The sequence below is a fragment of the Excalfactoria chinensis genome, chromosome 3, assembly GCF_039878825.1.
Source record: "Excalfactoria chinensis isolate bCotChi1 chromosome 3, bCotChi1.hap2, whole genome shotgun sequence".
NCBI lineage: Eukaryota > Metazoa > Chordata > Aves > Galliformes > Phasianidae > Excalfactoria > Excalfactoria chinensis.
Window position 1 is genome coordinate 92,364,535 of NC_092827.1, and position 15,691 is coordinate 92,380,225.

At 39.9% G+C, this 15,691-nt stretch overlaps 2 protein-coding genes across 5 annotated transcripts in view; one reads left to right on the plus strand and one right to left on the minus strand.

Annotated features, from left to right (window-relative positions):
- PAK5 (p21 (RAC1) activated kinase 5) overlaps positions 1-15,691 on the minus strand; it is a 216,290-nt gene that overhangs the window by 153,300 nt on the left and 47,299 nt on the right. For 3 of the 4 annotated variants that reach the window (XM_072332097.1, XM_072332102.1, XM_072332093.1), the window contains exon 1: positions 629-749. The exons of the other annotated variant lie outside the window; for it this stretch is intronic. The gene's annotated coding sequence lies outside the window, so the exon portion shown is untranslated. Of the gene's footprint in view, positions 1-628; positions 750-15,691 lie in introns of those variants that run through there. 4 annotated transcript variants of the gene reach the window in all.
- On the plus strand, positions 1,987-14,398 carry ANKEF1 (ankyrin repeat and EF-hand domain containing 1). The gene is made up of 9 exons (XM_072332092.1): positions 1,987-2,332; positions 3,080-3,279; positions 4,777-4,926; positions 5,571-5,694; positions 6,504-7,323; positions 10,216-10,442; positions 11,543-11,697; positions 12,869-13,003; positions 14,239-14,398. The coding sequence occupies exons 1-9, from the start codon at positions 1,987-1,989 to the stop codon at positions 14,362-14,364; spliced, it is 2,283 nt and encodes a 760-aa protein (XP_072188193.1). The 3' UTR covers positions 14,365-14,398.

Here is a 15,691-nt window from a genome sequence, read left to right on the forward strand (position 1 = left end):
TGACCTTGACTCTCCTAATGCTACAGGTCATTTTTGCAAACAGCTCAACAGCCCATCCTGGCTAGGCATACAGCCGGGACCAACAACAGGAAGCAGAGCCAAGTAGCCAGTGGCACTTGAAGGCTGAAATAAGGTGGAACTGTAGAGGCATTAAGGTTGGAAAAGACCACTGAGATCATTATGTCCAACCAGCAGCCCACCCCCACCATGCCCACTAACCATGTCCTGTATTGCCACATCTTCACAGTTCCGGAGCACCTAAAGGGGCACTGATGTCACTAAAAGCACTGAAGGCACTAAAAGCAAGGTATGGAGATGTGCAGATGTCTTACAAGGAGCGAGCAGCAATGGGGCTCCGGCTGCAGCTCCCTTAAACAACACTGTGCACTGTTCCCTGTTTGTGCTATTTTTCCTGTGGATACATACATTTCTTCCTCCCTCCAGGCCTACTGGCAGTCAGGTTTCAATTCAAGCCTATCACGCCTGACGCACCTCGCGCTGCCACAGAAACGCTCTGGGACCTGCTATGGCGTTGGGTTTAGTCGTATCACTCCATATCGGTGAATCCCTCCGCCCGCGCATCGCCACTCCCCTCCCCGTCTCCCGCCGCTGCCCTCCCGCTCCTCACCTGGCCGCCTCACGGCCCTCGCCCCGCCAACCGCCACCCGCCGCTCTGAGCGCGCTCCGCCGTCGCTAAGGGAGCCTCGCGGCGTTGCCCGTTGCTACGGGAGGCGGCACCGCGATGGCGGCGCGCTGCCGCGAGGGGAAACGGCGCTGAGGGGAGCGCGGCCCGGCAGCAGTGAGGGTTGCCACCGCTCCAACGCCCGCCCGGAAGGCCGCTTCGCTTCTTGCCGGCTCCATCGGACGCTGGGTAGCGTTTCATATTCCTCCGTCTTTCATTCCCTTACTGCACAGCTTTATAACAAAACTCGACCCGGTCACTTTTAATAGATAGTGCAAAGAAATATTAACTGCCGCCGTTAGAATGTTACCGTGGTCCTGATGGAAACTGTTGGCTCTTAACGCTTTGAGTCTGGCCCTTTCTTGCAGCTTGGTTTGTACTAGTGTGTGAGGCACACTTCAGTGTCAGACTTGACAACTGACACGGTACATCTAGTGGTACAAAAACTTCTGCTTTAACCCATCCCCAATGTGTTTAACCCTTATTCATGCTATTTTACTTGCAGTTTTCTTTCAGGCCTCCTTTCCAGAATGGGAGTTAGAGCCTCCAAAAGTCTGTTGAAATTACACATCCTTCACCTCTCTTAAAGCTCACATCCTCTTGGACATTCACAAAACACTCAGCAGCAGCCAGGCAAGTTGCTACGTGGTTCCATTTACAATCTGTTACCAAGGAAAAAAAAAAGAGTTCTTTAAAGGCACGTTACACCTCCACTTTTCTTGTTGTATGTCCTGCATTTTTGGAGAAGAGGTAGATCCAAGGTTTGCTGAAGCTGATAGGAAGCTTCCTATTCACTTAATAGAAACAGTCCTGGCCCTTGCTTGTCCCTCCATCCACAAGCGCTGAGACTAGATACCAGAGGACAGAAAGCTTAAAAAAAATCATAACCAAGGCAACTACAAAGCTGATGTTCTGCACCACACTTTTCTCTAGAAGCATTTGTTGCATTACATGGAGGAATCTTCTGCCATGGCAGTGTCCCTGCCTGCATCTTTTTTCCACAAGGGATTTACCACAAAGAAATTCAATTTACCCTCTTATGTCACAGCCCAGCAGAAAGCTCATAAATCAGCTACCTAAAAAGGAAGGCAAGGTGCAGTGTATATGTAGTCTCTATATGTGCTGCATATACTAAATGAGAGACCCTCACTCAGAACCCTGTGCTCTGCCAAGTTGAAGTAGATAAGTAGTTATTTCCATGCCTTGAACACACTTTGATTCCTGTAATTTCTAGTAGTCTCATCTCTGTGTTCCATGCAGAAATTATTGCCTTGAAAGAAGCCCTTTCTTTTTCTCATTCCAGAATGTTACCAGTAGATAACAGACTTCGAAACTTACAGATCTACAAACTTCTCCAGTGCGTTCACCAGAATGACAAGAAGCAAATAGAAAAGCTGATCCAGAATGGATTCCCAAACCTCATCAATTTCACCGAGCCTGTGGATGGACATAGTGCTCTTTCTTTGGCCTGCATTAAGAACGACATCGACATGTGCAGTTTCTTGCTACAACAGGGAGCTCATCCAGATGTTCAGGACAAGATGGGACGCACTCCAGCAATGAAGGCAGCTGAGCTAGGCCATACCTTGGTTTTGGAGTTACTAGCAAAAGTTAAAGCAGATATGACTATTGTTGATAACGAAGGGAAAGGTAAGTAAAAAGGAACCTCTTCAAACCAGCATAAAATGTCTCCTTGCTGTGTTATGTACTTGCTGTATATGTTATGTTAAATTTGTAGAGAGGAACCATGGCTGAAATTAATCCTTAAAGCTCAACAGAAGCTGCTGACCATAAAAGCTTTGGCAGAAATTAAAATTATTCTCTCTGATCAATTTGGGCCCTTAAATCACAGCACTTTCAGTGCATCCTCCTATGACCAGTGATAGAATCAGAGAATTGCTCAGGTTAGAAAGAACCATAAAGATCATCGAGTCCAACCATGACCTAACCACACTACCCTAACTAACAACCCTCCGCTAAATCATGTCCCTGAGCACCACATCCAACTCAACCACCTCTCTGGGGAGCCCATTCCAGTGCTTAACAACCCTTTCTATAAAGAAGTTTTTCCTGACTTCCAACCTAAATTTACCCTTGAGTAATGGCCTTGAGGCCATTTCCCCTCATCCTGTTACCAGTGTGAAGAGACCAACCCCACTCTCGCTGTAAGCACATTTCAGATACTGGAAGAGAGCAATAAGGTCACATATTCAGTTCTGGTTTACTCCCTGAGTTCAAAGGCCATAAACTAAAAGTTCTTTTTTTTGCATTTACATGCCCTAAGAGATGTTAATGGGTTGCAGTTGAAGGAGTTTGTTCAGTTGTGAAGTTTATAGCATAAGTAACCCCTGTTATCATTTGGTATTACACCATAATCACTGTTGTTTTTCTTTGCAGGTATTTTGTTTTACTGCATTCTACCTACAAGGCGGCACTTTCAGTGCACTCAAATTGCCCTGGATTATGGTGCAGATATTAACAACTGTAGTACTGATGGGAAGCCTATATTTCTGCAAGCCTGTGAGGAAGCTCACAATATTAAAGAAATCTGTCTGAATTTCTTGGAAAGAGGAGCAAATCCCAATGCAAGAGACCCAGTATGAATATTTCAGTACCTAAGAATGCATGTACAGGAGTACAGAATAGCTACCAGATGATTGCAGTATATGACCATAAATCCTCACATTAAAATAACACAGCAGTGGCAAGTGAATAACTCTCTGGATGTGTCTAATTCCCTTCTTAGATTTTTGTGGGTTAGAGTGAAAATATAAAAAAAAAAATAAGAAAATTAAGTGTTAACTGGGCCAGCTCTTAAAAACTGTGGCTCACTGTACTTCAGTGGAGCAGTGCTTATTTGTATTTTGCCTGGATATGCCCCAAAATTCTCAGGATGGATGTAACGTTCACTAAAAATGTCACTCTGGTATGAAAAACCCAAAGGGGAATCAAGATGGCAATGAGATATTGGAAACTCTTTCCTCTCTTCTACACATCTCAGTAATTTGTGTGTTTACTTGCTAAACTGAACAGGGGTGCTGAGGACTGAAACCCTGTGCTATTGATCAAGTCATGTAATTGTAGAATCATTTAAGTTGGAAAAGACCTTTAGGATCATCAGATTTTCCCTTAGAGCTACCCATGACTCTTGCTTTGGTCCTAGCATTGCAGTAATACTTTCATAGTTTGTACTTATACCAAACCGTTTTTTGTCAAAAACATTTGGCTGACCATCTCAACTCTGCATACCTGCAATGTGATGAGATACTTGCATTTGTGTTTTAATATGATGGATGCATACCTGGTTACATAATGGGAATAGTTTGTTGGATCCAGAGAAAGATAAAAGGAACAATGTACAGTTCAGTGCAATGTAATCCACAGCTCACTGCTTCCTACCACTCTTTCCTGTTTGCCTCTCTTAGCAACAACTAAGAGGTTCTAAGTGGTGCTGTGGGGCATTAGGTTAACAGGGGCTATCCCTGATCTGAAAAGTGCCTTTTTCTTGGGACAGTCACCAAACCTACCAAAATCAGCCATTATAAAGAAAATATGTACAAATAACATTAAATGTACACTATTATCAAGGGAAAAGAAGACACAGTATTAATGTATTAGTATGTGAACTTTTCCTCCTGCACAAAACATCAATGAAATTTCCCAGCTGTTCTGTCTACCCCACAGCACTCCTCTATCCCACAGCACTCCTCCAGCCAGTTTTCTAATATATTTCCATGATAGAGGTAGTATTTTCTGTTAAACGTTTATACAAGCAAGAAAGCATGCACACAGAAATAAGAATTCCCTCAAAAGGGAATTAATTTGTGTGCAACTGTTCAGGTGAATCTGGTTACTAATGTTCTTGAGTCACTGGAATTTGACTACTCTTAGAAGCATGAAGGCTAGATTCCTTAAGCTTGCTTCCAAGCGTCTTTGAAGTTACTAGATTTGTCTCCTTTTTTTTTCCAGTAGTATCTAAAAAGTCATTCATTTATGCTGCCTTGCAGCAATCAGATCACATTATACCAGAGGATATGTCCAACCTAAATTAGCATACACTACGAATTCTGAATTGTTTTATTGCTATTTTGCAGCTTACAGGCCGCACTGCCGTAATGGAAGCAGCAAGAGAAGGTGATCTCGAGGTGGTGCGTGGTATACTTGAGAGAGGAGGTGACATCAACGTATTTGACAATGAAAGACACAGTGCTGCACATTTTGCAGCCAAAGGAGGCTTCTTTGAGGTAACTTTCATGGTGTTAAATATTGCCATTTGGGTTCTTAGTTTTGTTTTTAGAGTCCAGTATCTCAAGTGATCAGAGCATAATAATTAGTAGTCACGAGTCTCAGAATTACAGAACCTTTCTTTTTTGTACCTGTGAGTGAGTGCCCCTGTGGCTGTCTGATATGAACAGTTCATTTGGAGAACTTGTTTCCCTCAACACGTATCATGTCACAGTTGTATAACACGGATGAGATCTTACCACTGTAAGACAGGCAGATACAAACAGCTGCAGGTAGACAGTTTCTTCCCTACTATCTCTCCAGTATTGCCTTTAAAGTACATAAAATTATGTACTTCTAATTATGCATACCATGATTTTGCATGCAGCATTATTATAAGATAGTTGCCTGCAGCAGGCTGGCAGCATCAAATTGTTGTTGGGCTTGATATCTACAAATGAATAGGGTTTCTATTTCCTGAGTAAGGCATGTACTATAAAGAACAAAAGCTTAATGAGTGTATTGATCAGCTGGGCATAGCAGGGAAATTCACTGTCTAAATTGAGAGTATATGACACTGCATTTTATTTGTAAATCACTCTCACACTTCCCCCATCCTAAGAAACAGAGATGTCTTCCAGTGAAAATGTCTTCGTTCTTCTAGGTCTTGAGGATTATTTCAGCTTATAATGGAGACTTGGGACTGATTGCCATGAATGGTAACACACCCCTTCATTATGCTGCAGAGGGAGGATTTGCAATTTGCTGCAAGTTCATAGGACAAAGAGGTACATGAAAAAGAAGTTACTTTACATCTGTATTCTTTTTCTGTCCTTGAAGAAAAAATTCACTTAGGCATCTATGAAGGATTTGGACGTTTGGTATCATGTGGCAAATGTAATTCCCATTAAGAAGTACTAAACATAGGCCATTTAAAAACAAAACAAAAAAACAAAAACATTTCTCAAACAAAAACAGCAGACAGATCATGGATTTGTATAACTTATTTTGACACTTTCAATATAAAATAGTTTTTTGCCTTGCTGATCAATTAATAACCCAATCCCAGTGTAGTCACAAGGAAAGCTTGGCACTTATGGATATACCAAAGAAGCTGTGATCGATTTCTAAATTAGATGATCATATTATTTCAAGTTTTCTTCCCATAGGATCATAAGAATAGAATGTAGGATTTTGCATGATCCTAACACGCTTAGCTTGTTGTCTGTCGCCAGATGGCAAGGTTGGGATATAGAAGAGCGAGTGACATTCTAATCTTAGTGTCTTCTTAAACTTGCTTGTTTCTTTAAGTACAAATGTAAAATTCTCACTGAACTTCTGCTGTTTAATAGGTACACAGTAATGGACAGAGAAGTAGAGCATGGGTTGTCTGATGAAACTCACTGTGAGAAACATATGGATGTGCTGCTAGCCTTACAGGCTGGGATCACTGATGTGATCCATTTATTATTGCTATTTATAGTTAAGTCTAGAAAGATGTAGACCTGTGCTAATTAGCTTTATGTATAAGTTTATTATGTTATTAGCAATTATTAATTCCACTACATTATCAATAGAAATGTGTTCACATTTTTAGGCTGTGATCCTACATGGACCAACTTGTTAGATAAGACTCCAAGAACTGTTGCCAAGGAAGGAGGTTTTAAAGCAGCAGTAAAAGAATTGCATAAAATTGAAAAGAACTTTATAAAGCAGTCCAAGTCTGAAGCTAAAGAGAACATCCCACTCTGGGCAGTGAAGCTATACGATTGGTCCTTAGAGCACCAGACTGCCCTCCTCCAGGCATTTAAGGCTGTTGACCAAGGAGATGGAACTGTAGCCAAAGATGATTTCATATCTGTTATTCAGAAGCAGTGTTCCTTTGTGGACCCTGAGCAAATACAAACTATTGCTGAAGCACATGAAAAACCTGACTCTGAAGGAATAAACCCTGAAGAATTTCTTAAAGGCTCTAAATACTTGCAGAAAAGCTATCTGATAACATCCTTTGGATCCAAAAAGAAGAAAGGAAAGAAAGGGAAGAAACGAGGCAAAAAGGGTGTTCCTGTACCCATGCCAATTTGTATTATTCCAAAGAGTGCATGTCTGCTCAGGGAAGATGGCTTCCCTGTATACATGATTGAGGCTGTTCAGAGCACTGCTGATAGCTACCACATTAACCGAGACCACACATCTGCCCATCCTGTGCATGATGATCGTGCCTGGTACACAGATGAACCAAGGAAAATGTACATGAATATTAACTTCCTGGTCAGAGCAGGAGACATTCTATCTCTACAGAAAGCTTTTGAGGAGGGTGTGCCAGTAGACATAAAAGACAAGTATTACAAAACACCTTTGATGGCTGCATGCACAAGTGGAAATATAGATGTTGTGCGGTACCTCCTGGAAAAGGGGTAAGATAATTCTGTAGAATTTTTAATTGCTATTTTGAGAGCATGAATTCACAGTAAATAGTTGGATGTACAGACTACAGTTTGTTTTTCTACTTGCAGAATGTTTAGCATAAAAAATAGTTCTGTAAGATGCCGAGTTTGGAGATTTAGTCAATTGTTTTTTTAAGCATTTAGTAATAAGGAAATAAAAGCACTTGAGAAGTTACCCAGTTCTGATTTATTTTTATTTTTTTTAGCGTCTGGATTATTGACATTTCAGTTAGAGGCAGAGGACCTAAAAAACCCATCTAGTTGTTTGTTGATATCCATGTCTCTAGAAGTGCACTTGGGCACTTGAACATGAGGAAAAACTACTTTACTGTGAGGGTGAGGAAGCACTGGAACAAGCTGCCCAGAGAGGCTGTGGGGTCTCCTTCTCTGGAGATAATAAAACAACAGCCAGGAAATGCTCCTGTGGAATTTACTCTAGGGAACTACTGAAGCAGGGGAGTTAGACTAGGTGACTTCCAGAGGTCTCTTCTAACCTTTATGATTCTGTGATCCTCAAAACTGAACTACTAAAATCAGATGAATGAATTTTTGGAAATCTGACAAGTAGGTTGTCTGAAATCACCAAGACATATCGAGATGAACCGGAAAGGCATGTCCTGGACTTCCCTGTTCCACATGCCAGGCCTTTGCATGCAGATGTTTTGAGAGAATGCACCCTACAAATAATCACTTCTCTGCAGCCTTAGCAGCTGAAGCAGTAGGATTTTAATCAAGTGTCTGTTGTTATTTAGCCTGTTCCCAACTTCAGAAGTGCTTCAGCAAGTTTTGGCCTACAGATACACCTGGGAAAAATCTTAACAGCTTAAAAATTAAAGCAGTTGGAGAGAAATTCAGTCATTCTTGTGTAATCGTCTAATCTTGTTTGTTTTTTGTTTTTTTTTTCCTGAGCCAACTACCACCATTTGTCACCACTGTGATAAATGTTTACATGAGCATTTTTCAAAGACAGTGATATTTTTAATAGCTTTGTCCTTTTCCTATAGCTAGAATTCATTCTAATGTTCATTTCCAAGGACAAGTGGGTTTGGTTGTTGCTCTAATTCCTGTAAAGATTTAACAGCACATGCAAATATATGCAACTTGGTAATTACACCAACGTTCCTGCAGCATGTAAAGCTGTGTAAACATGTATACTTCCAAAGATAAAGATGCAAGAGTTATCAAGTTAATCTAGCAAATTCATTTCCATTGCTTTCATCAAACTTCACTAACACTGGAGTCACATCCCATCATAATTAGACCTAAAAAGGTAGTAATTTAGTTAAAAAAATCATTTTACTTCCGAGAATTGAAATTGATAGAAATCACAAAGTGGCTAGGAAGGTTCCCAGGACAGCATTTAGCTTTATATGTTTCAGCAGTGTGGACATTTGGATGCTTTTGTTTTGGAATGGAAGTTTAAGTAGCTTTTACAACATGACCTTTTCAGTATAGTTTTACAAATGCATACCAAATACTGAGGTTCAACATAAATTGGTGGTATCTACTTTCTCTCCTATTTCAGAAAGACTCTGAAGTAAGGCAAGTTCTGATCAGGAGAAAATGCTGAAGAAATCTTATGCCAGCACTGTGTCGCTCTCATTGCCTTTGACAAATTTGTTTCAGATGGAATGAAATTAGCAAAAGGGATTCAGGAGCCTCAGAGTATCAGGATATGGATGGGGAGTTAGTAGAGAAAGTGGAATAATGAGAACTATTTTTATGAGAAACAGAGGAAGTGACAACTGCATACAAATAAATCATAATAGTTAAGCAAGTGAAAGATAAAGGTATGATCAGTAGATCTGGAGAATTTACTGTTATAAGACCTCAGTAAAGGCTGAATTCTGAAAATCATTAACAGTTAAACAAGAACAGATAAACATATTAGTGTATCCTTTTGCTCTAGAATTAAATATTAACCATATGATCAGACAAGCAAAAAAGCTATCTGGGGAAGTGGACAGCTGCCTTCTTCCTCCTCCCATGTCTTTCAGGCAGACATCAGCTGTTTGTTCCCACAGTAAAGAAGACAGCGACAATTCAATTCAGCACCTCTAGGTAGCAGAAAGTAAATAATTGTACCTAAGTTTTTCAGGATTCCCTTCATGAGGTTTTAACCCCCCTCTGAACCCACACATGGCATACGTGGAAGACAGATCTACACACTAAGGATGGTCTATGACCAAAGACGTGGGAAAAGCATATTTTTTCCCTTTCAACACCATGAAGGGGCACTAGTGGCTCTTGTTTCCACACCCCCATTTGAAAATCTCTGAAGGCTGCCAATTGCTGAATGGCCAATAACACTTTTCTTGAAGTTTCATCTGAAAGCAGCTTATTGTAAATGTTACCCCAAAACAAGTCCTTGCATGCTCCAGAACATGCTGCTACTGACCAGGGAGCAGAATGATCTAGTAGCTGGAAAATCCTCAGATTTTCTGTGATAAACCTCTAACTCATTCTTCAATTGTACAGTAAGCAACTTTACCATGCCTTTTAGAGCACCTGCTGTTGGTCCAGAAGCTTTCTGCCTCTGGCCATCCCATCTAAAGCTGGCACACAAGCCACATCAGCATATCACTGAAGGACTAAGTGTGAATACCTGTTTTTCTCTGTACTTGTGAGAGCTTCCCTGTAGAGGACCTCATCTCAACTTAAAGAGGAACATTATCACTAGCCAGGATATGTTAATAACTAAGATTAGTAGGGCATGCTACATATATTCTAGAATGGTCTCAAATAAGCAGTAGCAATATGAAGGTACTTATTTACATATGTCATTCAGTGCAGAGTTAAGACTGACTATACATAGAGCTGTATCAGGTTTCATTTGCCATAGCATCTCTTACTCTGTTGTAGGGCGGATGTAAATGCAACAGACAATTTCATGTGGACTCCCCTCCATCACGCTTGCTATAATGGACACCTAGATATTGCTGAACTGATGGTAAAGGCTGGAGGAGAAATAGATGCACCTGCAATAGGAAATGCAACACCACTAATGAGAGCCATAGAGATCAGTAGATTGGATATTGTACATTTTTTAATCAATGCGGGTGCTGATGTCCAAGCAACAAACAGTAATGGTAAGTATCAGTGTCTCTCCTAGAGGGCTTCTTACTTAATGATATACATGTTTTGTATGGAATAAAAACTTACCTAAATTTCTAGGTTTCCAGTAATACAACTAATTACATGATTAATAAGTACAAATCCTCCTCCCCTCCTCTGAAAGTGATGGCTGAAAACATCCCTGTCAAAGCTGTTCCTCACAAGCAATGTTCAGAGATACAAGTGGCTAGACTTTTTTTTCCTCTCAAAGCCAGGTATTAATATTCTGTTATGGAAAAGTGGATTTTGGCTTTGGTCAGTGTGTATTCTGCCACTGTTTTGTATCACTTATTATTTTGTATGCACAGGCAACACTGATTTAAGATTTTTTTGCTGCTTATGTTGTAAATACTACTCCATGAGAATAGAAGTGACTTAATAGAAAAACAAATCTGAACTGATAATCAAGTGTTACCTCCTCATAGCAGATCCTTCAATTAGTATCACTTCCTCCATTTTAAGAGTAATTTAAATTGTTAAGATCACATTTTAAATCCCTGCTATAATATAGGAAGTAACACCGCTATATGAGATTTTCCTTCCTAGGAGGTGAAGCTCCACTTACAGAATGCTGTGTATTCTGCACTCCTGTTACCATGAAATTATCTCTGTATATGTTGGTGGCAGTTGGGTCGGTCCTACTTGTGCCATGGGACTTTCCCTTAACTCCTTGCCAGCTGCAGAGCAACCACCAAAAGGGGCAGATACATACAAGAACTCGGTCTAAACTCCAATCCTTATAATGTGCTAGCCATTTCCAAGTGCTAAATGGTCTCCAAGATCAAAGTTACAGCTTGAAAGATTAGTATATTAAGCTGCAAATGTCAAGACATTAAGAGCAAAGAAACCACATCCAAGAAATCCTGCAATATCTTGTTTCAGAACTCATTTCTGCAAGCGGTGCTGATGACTGCCAACCCTCACACCAGCAGCAGCCAGGTTCCCGGCACTCTGAATGACTGATAAAGCAGATCCCTAATTAAATTATGTAGACTGTAGCACCATTATCCGATTGCAATAAGAAGTGCCAAGAAATATTTGCATGGCTTACACAGATGTTTATTTTTAAATACAGGAAAAAATGCTCTTGATATTGCTAAGGTATTTGCAGATTCCAGAATAATTGACCTGCTTCAAAATAAATTGGACAATTCACCAAACATAACAGAGAAAGGAAAGACTGCAAAGCCAAAGATGCAAGCTGAAGACGTACAAGCTGTGAAAAAAGAGGTATGAGAAATGGTGCCAAAGGACTGATTTGTTAATAGTTAGAGTGCTTATTTCTTTCATGTATTTGCTAAGCCTCCATAAAGCAAGTAGCTTTGTTAGAGTATTTTTAGAAGCCGGCACATTTTTGCCAGGTCTTTTTCATAGGTCCAAACTATTGCTTGGTAATTTATTAATTATGCCTTTCCTAATTCCTCTTAAGAATTCTGTCCTTTTCCACTGATGGGGTACAGCCTTTCCTATCTCCTGAAGATCATGATCATTGCACTATGGTATTGCAAATGCTGAATCATTAGTAACCATAATTTCTCAAGAGAAGCATGTACTTCTTCACAGGATAAGACAGGATCAGCCCTTCTAGTCAGCAGAAGAGTGTTTTTCCTCTGCTAACTGAACAAGTTGAAGTGATACCAGACTTGGTGACTTCTTATTTCCCAGTTTGTCCACTATCTTTCCTCTTCCACTATTGAGCTGAGTCCTATTTCCTTAAAGTCCATGCTGATCTGTTTAGCTGTTGTACTTCTGAACATATTTTCTGTGCCCTCATAGAGCCTTGAGTACCTTTCTGTTTCTGAGCTATCCATGCTGACATAACCCTCAGTGATCACGTTCTGGTTATTTTATTGTGGATAAGGTCTTTCTAATTCACAAGTGCTACTTGCTAACCAGACCTGGGATTCTATTTGGAGAGAAAAAAAGGACTGTATCTACATTGCTGGAAGTCTGCTTCAACAGTCCCCATGCTGAATGTTAAAGTAAATATGTCACAGTAGCCCGGTGCTCATTTATGCCTTTTGAAGAGGATGAGTTTGAGAGATAGAGTAAGACTTTCATAGAAGGGAGGCTGACAGCCACAGGTGCTTAGTTATTCAACACCCAGAGCAGGATCAGAACACCATCAATACAAGGCAGTTGTCTAAGGCATTTTAAAAGGCAGCTAATGCTTTAAGGTCCAGAAAGGAGAGTCATCTCTCTTTCTAAAGGGCTTCCCTCACAAATTTGATATTAAAAGGAAAAAAAAAAAAACAACAACACTTTAAGAAAAACAGATGATACTGGGTAGATTCAAATACACAAAATACACACTCTTTGAATAGATGGTAACAGAAGATGTAGGATGCATACTTTATATCCAGATGTAGCATATTTAACTGAACAAGCTCTTTTCTTCCAGCCATCACATGCATCTCTGTCACCTGTAGAAAAACCCCATACTGAGAAACCAGCGCAGGACAGTGTTGTTTATCTGAATTCTCTGATAAGCAGCGGTGCTACTAAGAAAGAAGACATTGCATTCAAACCCAGAAAAGTATGTATGGTAGCAAACCATAAGTACAGTTTTATGTGAAAGGTATATTAATCACATTCTTTGGAAGTCAGTATGTAGAGTTTTGTTACTGCTAATTAATTGAAACTGGACCAATTATACCAGCAAAGAGACTGACCCAGTGTCAAAATGCAGTAGCAAAGCACACAGCATTTCTCATGACTTGCTGCTCAGAGCCAGTGCTACACATTCCAGTCATGTTTTCAGAAGCTGACCTCTCTCTCATTCTACATTTCTGAATAGATTATTAAAAATCTTGACATTTCAACAAAACTTGAAGAAAAAAAAAGGAGAAATAAAGGTCTTCACTACTAGTGAAGATGTTATAGAAGGGGTCCCAGTTGATTCCAGTAGGTACATTCTAGATTTTGTCTGCTCTCCCTTCCTCCTTTAGTTACTGACACACTGGAGCGGCTTCATTCAGGAAGAGAAATATAGGTTGAAAAGTAAATGTCTTTCAACATAGCTCAACCCAAGATGAGTTCTTCTTGTTTTCTAACTAGTTAAGACTTTATTAATTTCCTTCTCCTATGAGCATGATAACCTACAAGTACAAAGCCTGATCTTTAACTAGATGATGTGATACAGGGTACAGATTGCCACAAAACAACAATAAACTAAAATGTCATGTGTATATGTATTATACGCACACAGTTATGGAAGTCAAATTCACATCAAGTTTTAAAAACGGATAAAAGTAGACCTAAAATAAAATTGGGACCAGCATGGGACCAGCACCAACATCCAACTTGCCCTCTCAATCACGTGATTACTTACATTCACAACACTTACTGAACTACATGGATCACAGCTCACTCAGTTTACCATTTCCCTAACTCTCATGCTAGTTTCTACAGTGCTCTCAAGAGTAAGACAAAACTTCCAGTGATTCTGTGGTTAGTTAATATTTTCTGCTCTGAGAACCTTGGTCCCGAGTCTGTCCTTCTGAAATAGCTTTGGGCCACCTTTCTCCCTTTTCCCATTTGCCCTGAGCTAAACCCTCAGCATATTACAGATGAGAAGTGATAAGAGAACACTCTCCTTTATATATAAAAAAAATGCTGTGCTGTCTGCGGGAATTTTGTGCTAGTTTACTTCTGCATCCCAGGATGGAAACAAGGGCTACAGCATGGTTCTGTTTAGCTAACAGTTTTGATTTTTGTAATACTTCAGTCACAGAAGTCATGCCTAAGTTAACTAGGAATATTCTTTTCTAGATTTGGACCCCTGATGCTGCAACAAAGGAGCTAGTAAGAAAGCAAGAATTGCTCTGGGAGCATGCTACTCTTAGTGGAGACTCAGAAAATTCTGACAACCCCTTTAAGAGGAAAGACACAGGATAAGCACATCAGCTGAAAGAAGTTACTTCAACACATACTTGAGAGGACAAAGATAAAGAGGGCTGCTCTTTTGTAAGAAAGGGATCAGGTGGTACTTAGTAAATTCATCTCAGTTACAGTAAATATATATATAGTTAGTTTTTCCTCTGTATGTGTTGTTGCTTACACCACACAATCTTCACTTAAGAATTTAGTATTGAAAAAGATTCATCCTTGCAATTGTAAGCTTCTTAACTGGGTCAGTTACTTTATGGAAAAGCCATTGTTGTGAAACACATACCTTTTTCATTTGTAAGGATATAGTTTCACCAGGTTGCTTTTCATCCCAAGATAAAAATCCATCATAGACGATATAGTTTGTTACAACTACTACTGTTGAGCATATTGCTTCCATGTTCTACCTCATATACATGCAGGAGTGCACAAACCTACCTCGCTCACTGAAGATGTATTCCTCAACTGTACTGTTGCAAAGCTGTTATCAGTAGGTTTGGATATTCTTAGCAAACTGGCCTAAACTTTGAAAAGCATTCAGAAATTTTGTGAATGCAAGTTCTAGTACTAAGAGCTACACCCATAACTAATCCGCATCAGTGCTTGCCTTCTCAAACAAATGAAGTCAACAGATGATGTCCTGCCATTAAAATGAATTATATGGGGAGGAAGAAATTGGTGTCTTAGAAACAAGCTGACCAGGCTACCATAATGTAGTATGAAGAAGAGGTACTGAAAGCTCATTATAGGAAGCATACAATATTAAGATTTGTATCTCAGGACCAAGATGAATCTGCTGAGAGATGCAGCATTTCTTGAGTACATCTGCAGAACAGTTGAGAGCACAGAAGCAAGCTTGATTTGGTGCTTCACAAAAGCAATAGCAGATGATAAGCCTTGGGTAGGCAGAGGCTGAAAATACTGGGAGTGTTTAGCTTAGCAAAGAAGCAGGAGTGAATGCCATGAATGATTTGAAAGAAGCAAAGAATGTGAAGAAGCAAAGTAAAACCTGACTATTCTTTTGTAGAGTAGAACAACATTCACAATATTGAAAAAAGGAAAAGATGGGAGAGCAGCACATTAAATAAAATCATACAATGTGTGAATATCCTGTGGAACCCTCCACCCAATTATCCTTAGAAGCTTAAAAAAATAAATATTTACATAGATTGGGAGTCTAGTTAAATAATGCATAAGGAATAAAATCCCATGTGTTCCAGGACCTCAGCTCATTATACAGGAAGTTTTCTAGCAGTGCAGTTCACTCCATGATCATACAACGCAATGGTATTTACATTCCTTCAGAGGGAGTATATATAAAAGAGTACAATCAAAC

Coding starts and splice junctions, on each gene's coding strand:
- ANKEF1 (XM_072332092.1), top strand. CDS start 1,987: ATGTTACCAGTAGATAACAGACTTCGAAACTTACAGATCTACAAACTT. Junction 5,695..6,503: donor CAAGTTCATAGGACAAAGAG/GTACATGAAAAA, acceptor TCACATTTTTAG/GCTGTGATCCTACATGGACC. Junction 7,324..10,215: donor CGGTACCTCCTGGAAAAGGG/GTAAGATAATTC, acceptor ACTCTGTTGTAG/GGCGGATGTAAATGCAACAG.